The sequence below is a fragment of the Cynara cardunculus genome (assembly GCF_001531365.2).
Source record: "Cynara cardunculus var. scolymus isolate 2C chromosome LG 4, CcrdV1, whole genome shotgun sequence".
NCBI lineage: Eukaryota > Viridiplantae > Streptophyta > Magnoliopsida > Asterales > Asteraceae > Cynara > Cynara cardunculus.
Window position 1 is genome coordinate 9,292,468 of NC_037531.1, and position 13,236 is coordinate 9,305,703.

Consider the following 13,236-nt stretch of genomic DNA (forward strand, 5'->3'; position numbering starts at 1 on the left):
ATTTATTATATTACTACCCCTTTACCACTTTATTCGTACATGGAGTCGGGGGAGAATGGAATTTGGTTTTTTATTTTACAAATGGGCATGCTGGATCATACATCTATCCATATATCGRRATAGATAGATTGACCATCACACCCGAGATCTTTGATAGTGACGGTATCCACTCATATGGCCATGTTCTATTCGGAGGAATAAAATAAAGTTGTTTTTCGGAGAGATGGCTGAGTGGTTGAAAGCCCCAGTCTTGAAAACCGGTATAGTTTACTATCGAGGGTTCGAATCCCTCTCTCTCCTTTTTTGCTTGTTGAATAGATTTGTTTCTTTATTGGATTGGTTTTGATCGGATGGTTTCATTATCATAAAGAAAGGGAAGTGGCTCGGCTATTCCGCCTATTTTTTTTTAAATTTAACATCATATATTAATATTCTTTTTCATCTATTTTTTTGTGGTCTTTTAGTTTTCCAGTTTATTTAATCGTTTTCCGAAATACCTAACACTATATTTATACTATATTATAAAGCATTTAAAATAAACTTTTAAAAATCATTTTTGATGCATCAAGTACTTTTTATTGATGCATACTATTTAAAATATATTCAAGATTACAAGTAAATTTTGTGAAAGTACAACTTATTAAAACTCCATGTTTGAATTCATGTAACTAACTGTAGATGAACATAATCAAATACATAATAAACATCTTATTTTAAATATAAAAAATCTAAAATATAAGGATAATCACTGAGTTCTAACAGAATACTTAATTATTATCTTTATAAACAAATTGTATTATAAAACCGAAAATTAATTACTTCGTTATTAAATTATAATAGAAAATTTGAATTAAATAAATTACACAATAAATGAACTTTTAAATTAGTTAATTCGATACTAATGTCGATATTTTTTTTTCAAATCTTTATGAAATCTTCAAATTTATAGTTTATTTAAACATAAAAACATTATCATTTTCTCAAAATCACATAAACCGTATTATAAGTTATAACATTGACAAAGAGAAATAATAAAACGGAAAATTAAAATCAAGATGTATCTCGCTGCATTGTATAAGTACTCTTCTAGTATTTATATATATATATATATATATATATATAATAAGGGGTTTAATCATTTGAAAACTTTAAAACTTATGAAATCCATGAGAACTTATATCTTAAGGTTTTGTTTCATATGATTTATTTCCACCTAAATGTAGTATTCAATGTATTTATTAACATATATTTGTTTCACATGTATCTATTTTATATGTATTCGGTTCACAATGTAAAACTTTTTTACGTGTATTTTTTCTTTCACAAACTCATAAAAAATGTCTATATTATAAACCAAATGCATATGAAATAAATATATACTAATTAATATTATAAATAATATATATGCATATATGAAATAACAAATGATACATAAATTATTAAAAGAAGATATAATATATAATGATATCTTAATTCCTATATTTATATGAAAAAAGGTCTTGTATATAATAATATCTTAATTCCTATATTTATATGAAAAAATACATGTGACTCCCAATTGGTAGGTAACCCTAAATGTACACTTTACACCCCCCCCCCCCCCCCCCCCCCCCCCCCTTCACAACAATATCGAAAAACACGCGTCCTTCTTCAACTCTCGTTACCGGCGTAATAAGTGCTCTCAAGTCTCAACCTGGCCTCGCCGGACCTCCGACTTCATGATGGACCCGAAGTTCGCCGGAAATCCAATTCCTACATCCCCGTATTACGGTGGTGGTCGAACCGATATTGATCAGATGCCTGAAACACCCAATCGTGGGTCTCACCACCGACGGGCCCAGTCGGAGACATTCTTCCGGTTTCAAGATGAAGACATCCTCCTTGACGACGTCGTTGCTGACTTCAACTTCGCCAATATCGACCTCCCTTCTTTCTCCTGCGATGCTCCTGTACCAACCACCACCGAAGATTCGTCATCCAAGTCTGAGAGAGAGTCCTCCGACGTCAACGCCGGTCAATTGACGCCGAGGAAGTCCATGGGGTACAGTACCCATCTCAGGAGTCTCTCAGTGGGTTCTGATTTCTTTGATGGTTTTGGTTTGGGCTCTGCCGCCGAGACGGAGAAGGTCGGCGATGGTGGTGCTGCGTATCGTCATAGGCACAGTAATTCGATGGATGGGTCTGCTGCGACGTCGTTTGAAGGGGATTCTGTGTTGATGATGTTGGATAATTCAAAGAAAGCACTTGCACCTGATAAATTAGCTGAGCTTTCTTTAATTGATCCCAAAAGAGCTAAAAGGTTTGGATTTTCTTGTGCCATTTTGCTACTTTTAATTCTAAGTGTTTATGTACTGTTAATGCGATTCTATATGTTTGATTAGTTGCCCAACAGTTTCTTCCTGATTTTGGGTGAATTGTGTGAAGTAATTGAGGATTCACAGATACATAATCTTTCGTTTTTGTAGGATTCTTGCAAATAGACAGTCTGCTGCTCGATCAAAGGAGCGTAAAACAAGATATACCGGTGAGTTAGAGAGGAAAGTGCAGACCCTTCAAACCGAAGCAACAACCCTCTCTGCAGAAGTCACAAAGCTGCAGGTACATGTTTGGTTTTGATTATAATTTCCAAGAATATTTGAATTTGATAGTTTTATGATATGTTTTGATTTGACTAGTTCATGTTGTAGGCAACTACAAGTAATTTGATCATGGGATTTCCCCCATCTCCTTATTTATGCTAGTAATGTAGTTGTGGTTATCATAAGGTATCAATGGGTATTTTCGATTTAGTTTTGTCTGATACATCTGTAAAAACTCGAAACTAACACTATGAAACAGTACCACGAATCATTATATTTCGACATAAGAGAAGGACTTTTCGCACCCTTTTCGTGTGTCGCACACTAGAAATTTTTCACTCTAAATCTGAAGGGCAAATTCTATAGGGTAGCAATCAAACCAGCTATGTTGTTTGGGTCCGGAATGTTAGGCGACAAGGAAGGGTGACGAGAGGAAGTTGCAGAAATGAGGATGCTTAGGTCGGGCCATGTTAGACAAAATTTTGATTTGAGGTTTCTCGGGCAGAGTTGGGAGTTGCCCAATATCAGATAAACCGAGAGGGGAGATTGTGATGGCTTGGGTATATTATTAGAAAGCTTGATTAGTTGAGGAGGTGAAGGAGGACGTGAGATGAGCAACTGAGGATGGACATGGTGGTCTTAGACGTTTCTGACAACAAGAGACGTTTTTGAAGACATGACCTATGATAGGAGTACTTGGAGACGACGGACTAGGGTAGCCAGATTAGATGTGGGGACCTGTAGCTAGCGTGGTTGGGTAGAAGGGAGTTGGTTCGCAAAGGTATAGTATTCTATGTGACTTCCATGTCGCTGTGATTTCACTATGCGACTTCCCGCTTCATCTTCCCAACTTCATCTAGTCGCTTATGGCGTACCGAAAGTCTACTATTTCAACGTTTTTACACAAACTGACCATTCTTGGTTAATTATGCACTTCTTTTTTATTCTTTTTTGCATACAAACACTGATAACATGTATGTCTAGCATATATCATACTTATTTGACATTAAATCAACTAATCATGCTAAAAATCAAATCTTTAACCTTTGTTTCATCACAACAATGTATTTGGTCGTTCTTCATCAAATTAACAGCCTTCTGGTTGGTTTTTCTAACTGGGTTTACATGTTCAGGTCCACATGTAAACGCTACAGACCTACCTATTAATTACATGAACCCTAGAAAATTTTAATATTCAAACATATAATTCACTATCCCTATACTTTTACAGTTATATACCATATATATATATATATATATATATATTATATAGGCGGAAGAGATAATGTGTTTTGCCAAAGTTGCAAATAATTACATTTGTTGTAACCCTACATGTTTGAGATTCTTATATTTGATGGTTTGTGTCCATAGTTTCTAAGAAAATGAATGGTCTTATATAACATGTAAATGCCTAAATGGTAGATTGATCGTCATTGAAGTGAAATACTCCATCCATCCCTTAAATATTACCTATTTGCCTGTGTTAATAACATTTCTATTTTAATTTGTCCCAAAATTAGTGTCCACTTTCAAAAGTAAGCCTATGCTTTCCGATTTTACCCTTGATTACAAGATGGAGAAATTCATTACTCTCTCTATTATTAAGGGTAAAATTGCCCGTTAATCAAAAAGTGTAATAGATTTACATTTATAAAACTATATACCCTTTTCATCGTGGACATTTATTATTGAGCGGAGGGAGTAGAAAACATGAGTTATGACTGGTGAAAATTGTATGACAATTTTCAATTTCATTCACGAATTGACAAGTTGAAGCGGATGGTGTTTTTATTATTGAAATATTAAAAAAATATCAACAATTTTGAAAAACAATTGACACGGTCACATTTCATGTGATGCAGCGGGATACTAGTGGCTTAACGTCTGAAAACAAGGAGCTCAAACTCCGGTTAGAAGCAATGGAACAGCATGCCCAGCTTAGAGATGGTAATTCTTTTAATTTTCTTATTATCTCTTCGTGTTCGCCTATTTTTTTCTTGAATCTTTATTGTAATATGCATAGCGTAAGTCATAGAGATGCACAAGACCCTGGCTTTTGCGGGTCTGGGCACGGGCCTTTCAAGTCCGTCTTTTAGTAAGCAAAGAAAGCCCATAGTAGCCCGGGCCAAAAGGCCCGATTAGGCTTTTTCAGGCAAGACTTTTTGGACTTTTTTTAGGCCGAGCTTTAACTAGGCCTTGAAAAGAAAAGTTCGCCTGATCGGGATTAAGCTCGGGCTTACTAGGCCCGGGCTTTTTTGGGCTTGGGATTTTGTATGCATCTCTAGCATGAGATTCTCATTAGTCATGATTCCTCAAAATAAATATACAATTCGATTGAGGTCAAACAAACTAATTTATTCGATTTCACAAATGCTTTAATTACAAAATGGAATATGTTAGATTTGTACCAAAGACCATATCAAATTTAAACTCATAAAATCAAGACTTAGGGGCCGTTTATCAAACGCTTATCTGGGTAAGCGCTTATCAAGTCATGTTACCTTACCGGATGAATATGGTAAGGACCAAGAATCTTACCCAGTAAGAACGAGACAAGGACCAAAAGTCTTACCGGGTAAGTGAGGGCGACGACTCTTACCACGGTAAGCGCTTACTAGGTAAATTGTTGCATATGATGTGGTTTTGGTGGACTAAAATCTTACCCGGTAAGTAAATAATAGTATTAAATTCTACCGGTAAGCACTTACCGGGTAAGTGTTTTGGTAAACGGCCCCTTACTATTCTATATATTTTGTTATTAGAAAGTGAAAATGTAAAAACGCAGAAAAAAGATCAATCAGTCCTTTTTGGACTATTGTACTCCAGATGATGTGTATTTCTTTCTCATATCCCTAGTAATTAATTCCGCTTTACGCTTTACAATCACACAATAACACATTCTCCCTGATATTTACTGTACCTTTTAGTAAATTTTCCTAAAACGTTGAATATATCCATGTCGAATTATAACTTGAAAGTAGGTTGTTTGGTACTCAGAATTGAAGTTATATGTTGGAACATTCCTTTTCTTCTCAAGGGCTCTTCTGGTGAGTAATATAATGGGGTTCCAAATATTATCTTATGGCATCAGAGTTAAGGTTTTCCCACTCTCTGGATTTGACACTCGGGAATAATCTGAGTTTGTCTACCGTCCGTTGGAGGGGGGATGTAGGAGGAATCCCGTATCTGCGTATATTTGGACAAGTTCTCCTCAGTATATGTTGGAACCTTCTTTCTTTCCTCAAATGGGGTTCCACATATTCTAACATGGTATCAGAACCAAGGTCTACCACCATTCTGGGACAATTTGTGTTTGTCTAGCCTCTATTGGAGAGGGAGAATTTCTCCTCAAAACAAATATGTTGGAACCTCCCTTCTTTCCTCCATGGCTCTTTTGGAGAGTAACCTAATGGGTTCTACATGGTATCAGAGCCAAGGTCTATTAGTCAACACTCTAGAACTTGTGTCTGTCTAGCCTCCATCGAAGAGGAGACTTTCTCCTCAATACAATATATATGCTGAAACCTCCGTTCAAGGGCTCTTTTTGGAGAGCAATCTCATAGGTGAGTTTGGTCAAACTGAATGCTAATTTAGAAAATCTGTTTGTTCTACTTACAGCTTTGAACGAAGCGCTGAGAGAGGAAGTTCAGCGTCTTAAATTAGAGGCGGGTCTTAACGGGATGAACTATAACGCATCATTGCCACCTCAATACTCATCACACGGTCGGCAGCCACTTCATAACTATCCTAACCCGAATGCCCAGCAGCAACAAAAGACCCAAAATTCAAATAACAACAACCGGCTGAAACCGAGCTTCATGGACTTCAATTAAATGGGTAAAAAGATGCAGAAGGTATGGTGATATATTACTATATATGTTGTAGATACATATGGAAATGTATACACAAGTATTAATGTTGAAGAGGAGCATTTGGCCAGAATCAGATATCGTTGAAGGTAGTGTTTGTGCATTAAGTGGTTGTTTATGTCTGTTTGATCCAGATCTTGTGGCCATGTTATTGTTATAGGGGTAGCGACAATATTATAAGAGATTCAGAATGTAAATTTTATGTACTGGTACTCCTACCAATCATATTCTCTATTATTATTGTTATTATTGCCTTTGGTGTGTACTCCTAGTTGGTAAGGGGTGGGGTGGGGTGGCTTTTGGCTAAATACAAGACAGGTCTCGGGTTCCATCCTCCCGCCCCCTGCCAGCTAGCCTTAGCCGTTCAGTGAGCCAAACAATCGCCCCCCTCATATTGGTGTACTTAAAGACGGATTATGTAGGACCGGTTAGGGTTGTTGGTAATCAACTTTTTATCCAAATTATTATTATTATTATTATTATTATTATCATCAATAAAGTTGGTGACTTTATTTCTTTGGCATGATCAAAAATAACATTTGCCGAAGAAAGATAAAAAGAAGCTATTTCTATGTATATGGATCCATAGTTTTCTTAGAGACCGTTTAATAAATACATGTTGGGTAAGTGCTTACTAGCAAAGAGTGCATCACTTTCACTTACTTTATCGAGTAACATTGTTGGCTGACAAGTTAAAGGTAACCATGTTTTACCTCATAATTGCTTATTGGATAAGAGTTTTCTTCCTCACCTATAGAATAAGATTCTCGGTTTTTGTTATGTCTTTTACTAGCAAGATCTCTCAGGTCTTGTCATGCTCACTCTGTAAAGTAGGTGACATCCGGTAAGAGTTTGGTAGACAACTCCTTGATTGATGTTTATTCTTGTCTCAAGTTTGTAGGAATTTTTAAGTAATTGGTCCCGGTCCCGTAATTAGGGGTGTTTAGAAATCCGATCAACCCAACCCAACACGAAATAACTCAAGCCGAAGCAACCCTATATCTAATCAAGTGTAAAATTGTCGAACCTTAGGTATTGGGTTGATAGTAGGTTACTATTATTTGAACCCAACCCAACCCGATGAACCCGATATTATTTTATTTCTTGGATTTAATGCGATTGTTTAATTTCTATTAATATGTAAATTAGACAATTACAATATCATGTATGCTCTTCTTATGCACATATTTTCAATCTATTCACATCTTTATACAACTCATTCGTCTATATGTTCAATAACGGTGAACATATATATGTAAATTGAGAAAATTAACTGAATGTGATGTACGTAAGAAGTATGAATAAGTTGTATCAAATGGTTGATGATGAAAAAGAAATTATTGGTAGAGAAATAACATATTCTAGGTTAGAAGAATATTTTAATGTATCAAAGTATCAACCAAACCGACCCGCCTAACCCAACCAACCCGTACGAGTTGGGTTGCACTTTGGTTCGGGTTGGTTTAGATTAAGATTTTCAAACCGTAAGCATTGGGTTGGGTTGTTCAAATGTCTTCAACCCGATCAACTTAACCCATGAACACCCCTACCTGTAACTGATCCAACACTTGAGAATTGTAACTTACTATAAGGAACTGATCAACATATCCCAGGAACTGGAAAATGGGTCTAAGGGGCCATTTACCGAACGCTTATCTGGATAAGTGTTTACCAAGTAAAAAAAAGTCACATTACCTTATCGGATGAATATGACAAAGACCAAAAATCTTACCCAGTAAGAATGAGGCAAGGACCAAGAGTCTTACCCAATAAGTAAAGGGCGACGACTCTTACCATGCTTAGCGCTTACCGGGTAAATTATTGCATACAATGCCGTTTTTGTTGATTAAAATCTTACCCAATAAGTAAGTGATAGTGTTAAATTTTATCGATAAGTGCTTACGAGGTAAGTATTTGGTAAACGGACTCCTAAGGGACCGATATTTCATGTAAATTTAGTAGTTAATGATTTTTACAAAGTGTTATATAAGTTTTTCAAGATTTTTTCTAGTAAATGTAATATTTAAAGTATATTTAAATGCTCGAATTTGAGAATCATAATTATAGAAATTTGTATGATATTTTTGTGAAGATTCTTTTTAAGAAATTGATTCTTGAGGCCGCATTTGGGACAAGTTGTAAGGATAGGACGACCGGCCGACCCGTTTACAAGCCAACGTCTTTGAACCGAAATCGATTTGGCACTGGATCGAGTTTTAGCCATCAGTAACTACTGTCCTAACCGGCCGCTTTAGGTTTAAGTTATTTGTGTGTCTGCTTTGTTAGAAATAGAGTAATAGAAGGAGAAATAATGCAGTAAATCAATGATTAGAATGTGAATAATCACTGTCCTTAGGATATTATTAGCGCTTGCTAACACGCCTAGGATTATCTAATTAATCATATAGATATGTTCAACAACAAAACAAATCTCCTAATGAACATTTCTGTAGAAATTTCTATGAGGAGAGAGGATTGAGAGAGATGGTGACGATGAGATGATTACGCATATATATAGGTTTGTGTTAGTAACTGATTGTGGATAAGAAAAACTGACAATTGATTTTATCCAAATCAGAGAACCATGAACAACCCTATAAAAAAGGTCAGAAACTCACGAGACAGTGAGTTCGGCAACTTTTCTGGAGGGTTAAGTCTCACAGAAAGTCGTCAGAGACACTGTCCCCGAACACAGATCCAGAAGGCCACACGACTTTTTTTGGCAACCTAAGTTGCGTGGAAAACTCATATTGGAATGACACACGCACAACATGCTAGTGCTATCTTTTGATCGTTTAATATATGTATAAAACTCACACAAAGGCCAAATCCTTCTCTGCTCACCTAATCTCTTATAAACTACAGAAGAATTTATCACTCTTCCAATGTGGGACAAGTGATATGCCTAAAGTTCATATATATAGCTCATCGATACAAGTAAGATTCCATTATTTGTTCTATGTGGGACCAAACCTCACTTTAAATCTTACTGTGAAGACTATACATACAACAAGCTTCGGTCTGGTTCTTATAGTGATGTTTGTATTGTACACTCTCGTTGCTATCGCAATAATCTTTGAGACATGATTGCAGCAAAAGTCGTGTTCTCCTTGCCGACAAAATCACAAGCCATTGTGGCTATAACCGGGAATTGTGCTTCTTTTTATTCCTCCACCACGCTTAAAACATCAATACTGATTTATCTGCATTTATATATAAAAGGAAATCAGTTAAAATATCCAACAACTAGTACTGTTATCTTTTAACCGTTTAATATATGTGTAAAATTCAGACAACAAGGCCAAATCTTCTTAGCTCATCTAATCTCTTAAACAATTCTATAAGATGATTAGAACTTATAAACTATGAAGACTATATATATAACAATGAATCATTGTTTTACTACCAATCACAAGCTTCAGGTTGGGTGTAGTATTCATACCGGAAGTTATGATCATATCCAGTTTTTTCGGGTTAACAGAAAGAAGATAATAAAATGAGTTTCAAACTTGCCAATCTCAGTATCAGTGTTTTTTTTATGGATTGCTATTTCAAGTATTGCTCATGTCGGCTTTCTTATGTCAGGATATGGTTCAAATAATAAATATTCTTTTTTTTTTCCAAGAAAAGCTAGTATCCTCCCTTGGACTTCTCCCCTACTTGAGGGCCGTTTACCAAATGCTTGATCGAGTAAGCATTTACCATGTTAAACCTTCATCAAAGGGTATACTTAGAAAAAGACTGGGTTTTGGTTGTTGCCAACTGATCAAATAGGTCTTAATCTCATTTCACGGCTAGTTCTAAATACCAGATCCTTTGAAAGTCCCTTGGTAAAAGGATCAACCAAATTATTTCATGTTCTTGCATACGTAATTGTTTCCATCCCATCAGATATTAACTCTCCCATATACACATGTCTCAAACTAATATGTCGAGATTTCCCATTATAAATCTTATTATAGGCTCAAGAAAAAGTTGCCTCACTATCACAATGTAAAGAAAATGGTTAACATCGGTTGTGGCCACAACTTTATATGCAATAACATATTTCCATTTTGCTTCTTTGCCTACTGTTGCTGAGGCTAAAAACCCAGATTCCGTGGTGGAATTTGTTATGCAAGTCTGCTTCTTTAAGACCCAAGAAACATCACCGTCACCAAGCATAAAAATCCAATAACTCATGGATTCAATATCACTATTAGCAGTAATCCAAGTAGCGTTAGAATATCCTTCTAGAACGGTAGGAAAGTTTCACTTGGTCCTCGTATGGTATTGACTAACACAAGAGGTGTTTGTAGAAGGGGGAAGAAGGTTGAATACAAATACAACATATTTCACTTTTAGTTCTATCTGTTTATTGAAAACAAAGAATTACAAATTTGTTGCGAAAGCTATAAAGGTAAGACTTGATTTTAAACAATTTGACCGATGACAAATTTACTATAACTGAAAGAGTAAGAGAAGAAAACACTATTTCAGATCTGAAGCATTAAGATAGTCCTTCAGATGGTTGACGCCCGATTTTGTGTAAGAAAACTATCACTCACAATTCCTTCTAAAACAGATGAGTTGCAACAACTGATAAAAACAATCTTTTATAGTCATCAGTACATTAAATGTCGTTGTCCAACTTTAACTTTACTTTATCTTTAAAAATGGAGATCAAGGAGGGGTTGCCACCACTGTTGGGAAGGGTGAAAGTGTTAGAATATCCACCTAAGTATTACGGTTTTCCTTTGTCGACTCATTCTGAGGTAACCGGTTACCTGCTCAACAGGTAAACGGAACCCTTTTAATTAAATAAAATATTTGTTTCAAACCTTAAAATGAAAATTTTAAAATTCGGTTCTACATAAAAATAAAGTCAAGTGTTGTTTATTTTTTATACAATTATTTTCTTTATTTTTTTAATAATTTTTATGATAATAATTGAAGAAATAATTTAAAAGAAAAGGAAAAGGAAAATACCTTTAAATGGGAAGGGGGAGGCGGCCGAGGTCAATACCAAAACCCGTGGCCGGTTTATATTTCTTTATGCGTAGCGTAGCAGACGTACAAGTAAAGTATAAAAACAATCACCACCACCACCACCACCACCAGCAGCAGCGCCACCACCACCGCTTCCGCCGTCAACCCCACCTGCTAAAGTTTCGTTATTTCACTACCCTTTTATTTGAATTTGAATTTTAAATTGGATTCAGAAGAGTAGTTTTTTTGGGTCTGTGTACTGGGTTAGGCTTACGATCTGCTCCGCCGTCTTCCGTTGCCGCCGGTGAAAATGGACAACATCTTCTCACAGCTCCCACAAGACATAATTCACCAGATCTTCTCTCGAATCTCACTCCGGCAAGTCATCATCTGCCGTTCCGTTTCCAAGATCCTCAACTCCACCCTTTCCTCCCCTTCCTTCACCCATCTCCTTGCCACCACTTCCCCTTTCCCTCTTCTCGCCCTCCGCCCTCCCCACCGCCACCACCACCTCTCTCCTTCGCCCCTCCTCCATCTCTTCGATCCCATCCAAACTCATTGGCTCCATTTCTCTTTATCTTTCCTCCCTTTCCCCTCCGCCCATCCAATCGCTTCCTCCCTCGGCCTCTTATACCTCTGGGCTGACTCGCCTTCTTCCGATTCCAATAAATCTCTTGTTGTTTGCAACCCTTTAACTCGACGATACAAAACCCTCCCACAACTCGGTTCCGCCTGGTCACGACACGGTTCCGTCCTGGTCGGCTCAACCAACAACCGAGTCATCGTTCTTAACGAACTCGCTGCCCTTTACTATTCAAACTCAACCAATACCTGGCTTAAATTCTCATCTAATTTGCCATCCAAACCCAGAAGTCCGATTTTCGTTAACGACGCGATCATTGCCTTATGCGATGTCGGATCGCCGTGGCGGAGCCAGTGGAAGCTTTTTACTTGTACCCTTCAAAACCTTCAAACATCTCAACCATGGAACACCCTTGAAAAACACGAATGGGGAGATGTTTTTGACATCCTGAAACGTCCTCGTTTGTTGAAAGGATTTGGGAATACGATTCTGATGATTGGGGGATTGAAATCATCTTTCTCACTCAATGCCTCATGTTCCACCATTTTGATTCTTAGATTGGATTTGGGTACTCTGGAATGGGGTGAAGCTGGTAGAATGCCTGTTGAAATGTTCAGATGCTTCCAAGAATCAAGCAAGTTTAAGGTATTTGGAGGTGGGAATAGGGTCTGTTTCTCTGCCAAGAGGATTGGGAGATTGGCATTGTGGGAATCAAATGAGAGAGGGAAGGAAGAATGGAGGTGGATTGATGGTGTTCCAGGCAATGGAGACGGTTTGTATCGAGGGTTCTTGTTCGATGCTAGACTCGATGCTTCGCCTTAATGGAGGTCTGATTTCCCTTTTAAGCTTTAGCTTTACTTGAAAGTTTTTGAGATTATTGACATTGATTGCACTTTAATAATATTATCACATTATAGCCTTGGTTCTTTGTTTGCAGCTGTATTGATGCCTTGCTTTCTTGAAATCCTTTTATGTCTTATTATGTTAAGCTAATTCCGCAAGTTTGCGTTTGATGGTTTACAACGAAAAGCCATGCCTTTTGCATACATTTGTTGTTTTTGGTTTTAGCTTTTTAGTAACTATAAAGTTTTGTGTGACTTAGGGGTTGTTTGGTTGGGTAAAGTTGTCTATGTGGATTAATTTATCTGTATACATTAGGAATGTTTCTGTTTGAGAGGGGTTTTCATAGATAGAAGGGGCGTGCTTTTTAATTGAGAGCAGGTTTATAAAAAGCTTG

The 13,236-nt window shown here is 36.8% G+C and overlaps 2 protein-coding genes across 2 annotated transcripts; both read left to right on the top strand.

Moving 5' to 3' along the window:
• Window positions 1-1,628: 1,628 nt before the first annotated feature.
• On the top strand, window positions 1,629-6,696 carry LOC112511563 (transcription factor VIP1-like). The gene is made up of 4 exons (XM_025117239.1): window positions 1,629-2,299; window positions 2,466-2,598; window positions 4,442-4,526; window positions 6,198-6,696. The coding sequence occupies exons 1-4, from the start codon at window positions 1,719-1,721 to the stop codon at window positions 6,410-6,412; spliced, it is 1,014 nt and encodes a 337-aa protein (XP_024973007.1). The 5' UTR covers window positions 1,629-1,718; the 3' UTR covers window positions 6,413-6,696.
• A 4,893-nt stretch (window positions 6,697-11,589) lies between these two features.
• On the top strand, window positions 11,590-12,917 carry LOC112511583 (SKP1-interacting partner 15). Its single transcript, XM_025117263.1, has one exon. The coding sequence runs from the start codon at window positions 11,727-11,729 to the stop codon at window positions 12,819-12,821; it is 1,095 nt and encodes a 364-aa protein (XP_024973031.1). The 5' UTR covers window positions 11,590-11,726; the 3' UTR covers window positions 12,822-12,917.
• The last annotated feature ends 319 nt before the right edge of the window (window positions 12,918-13,236 follow it).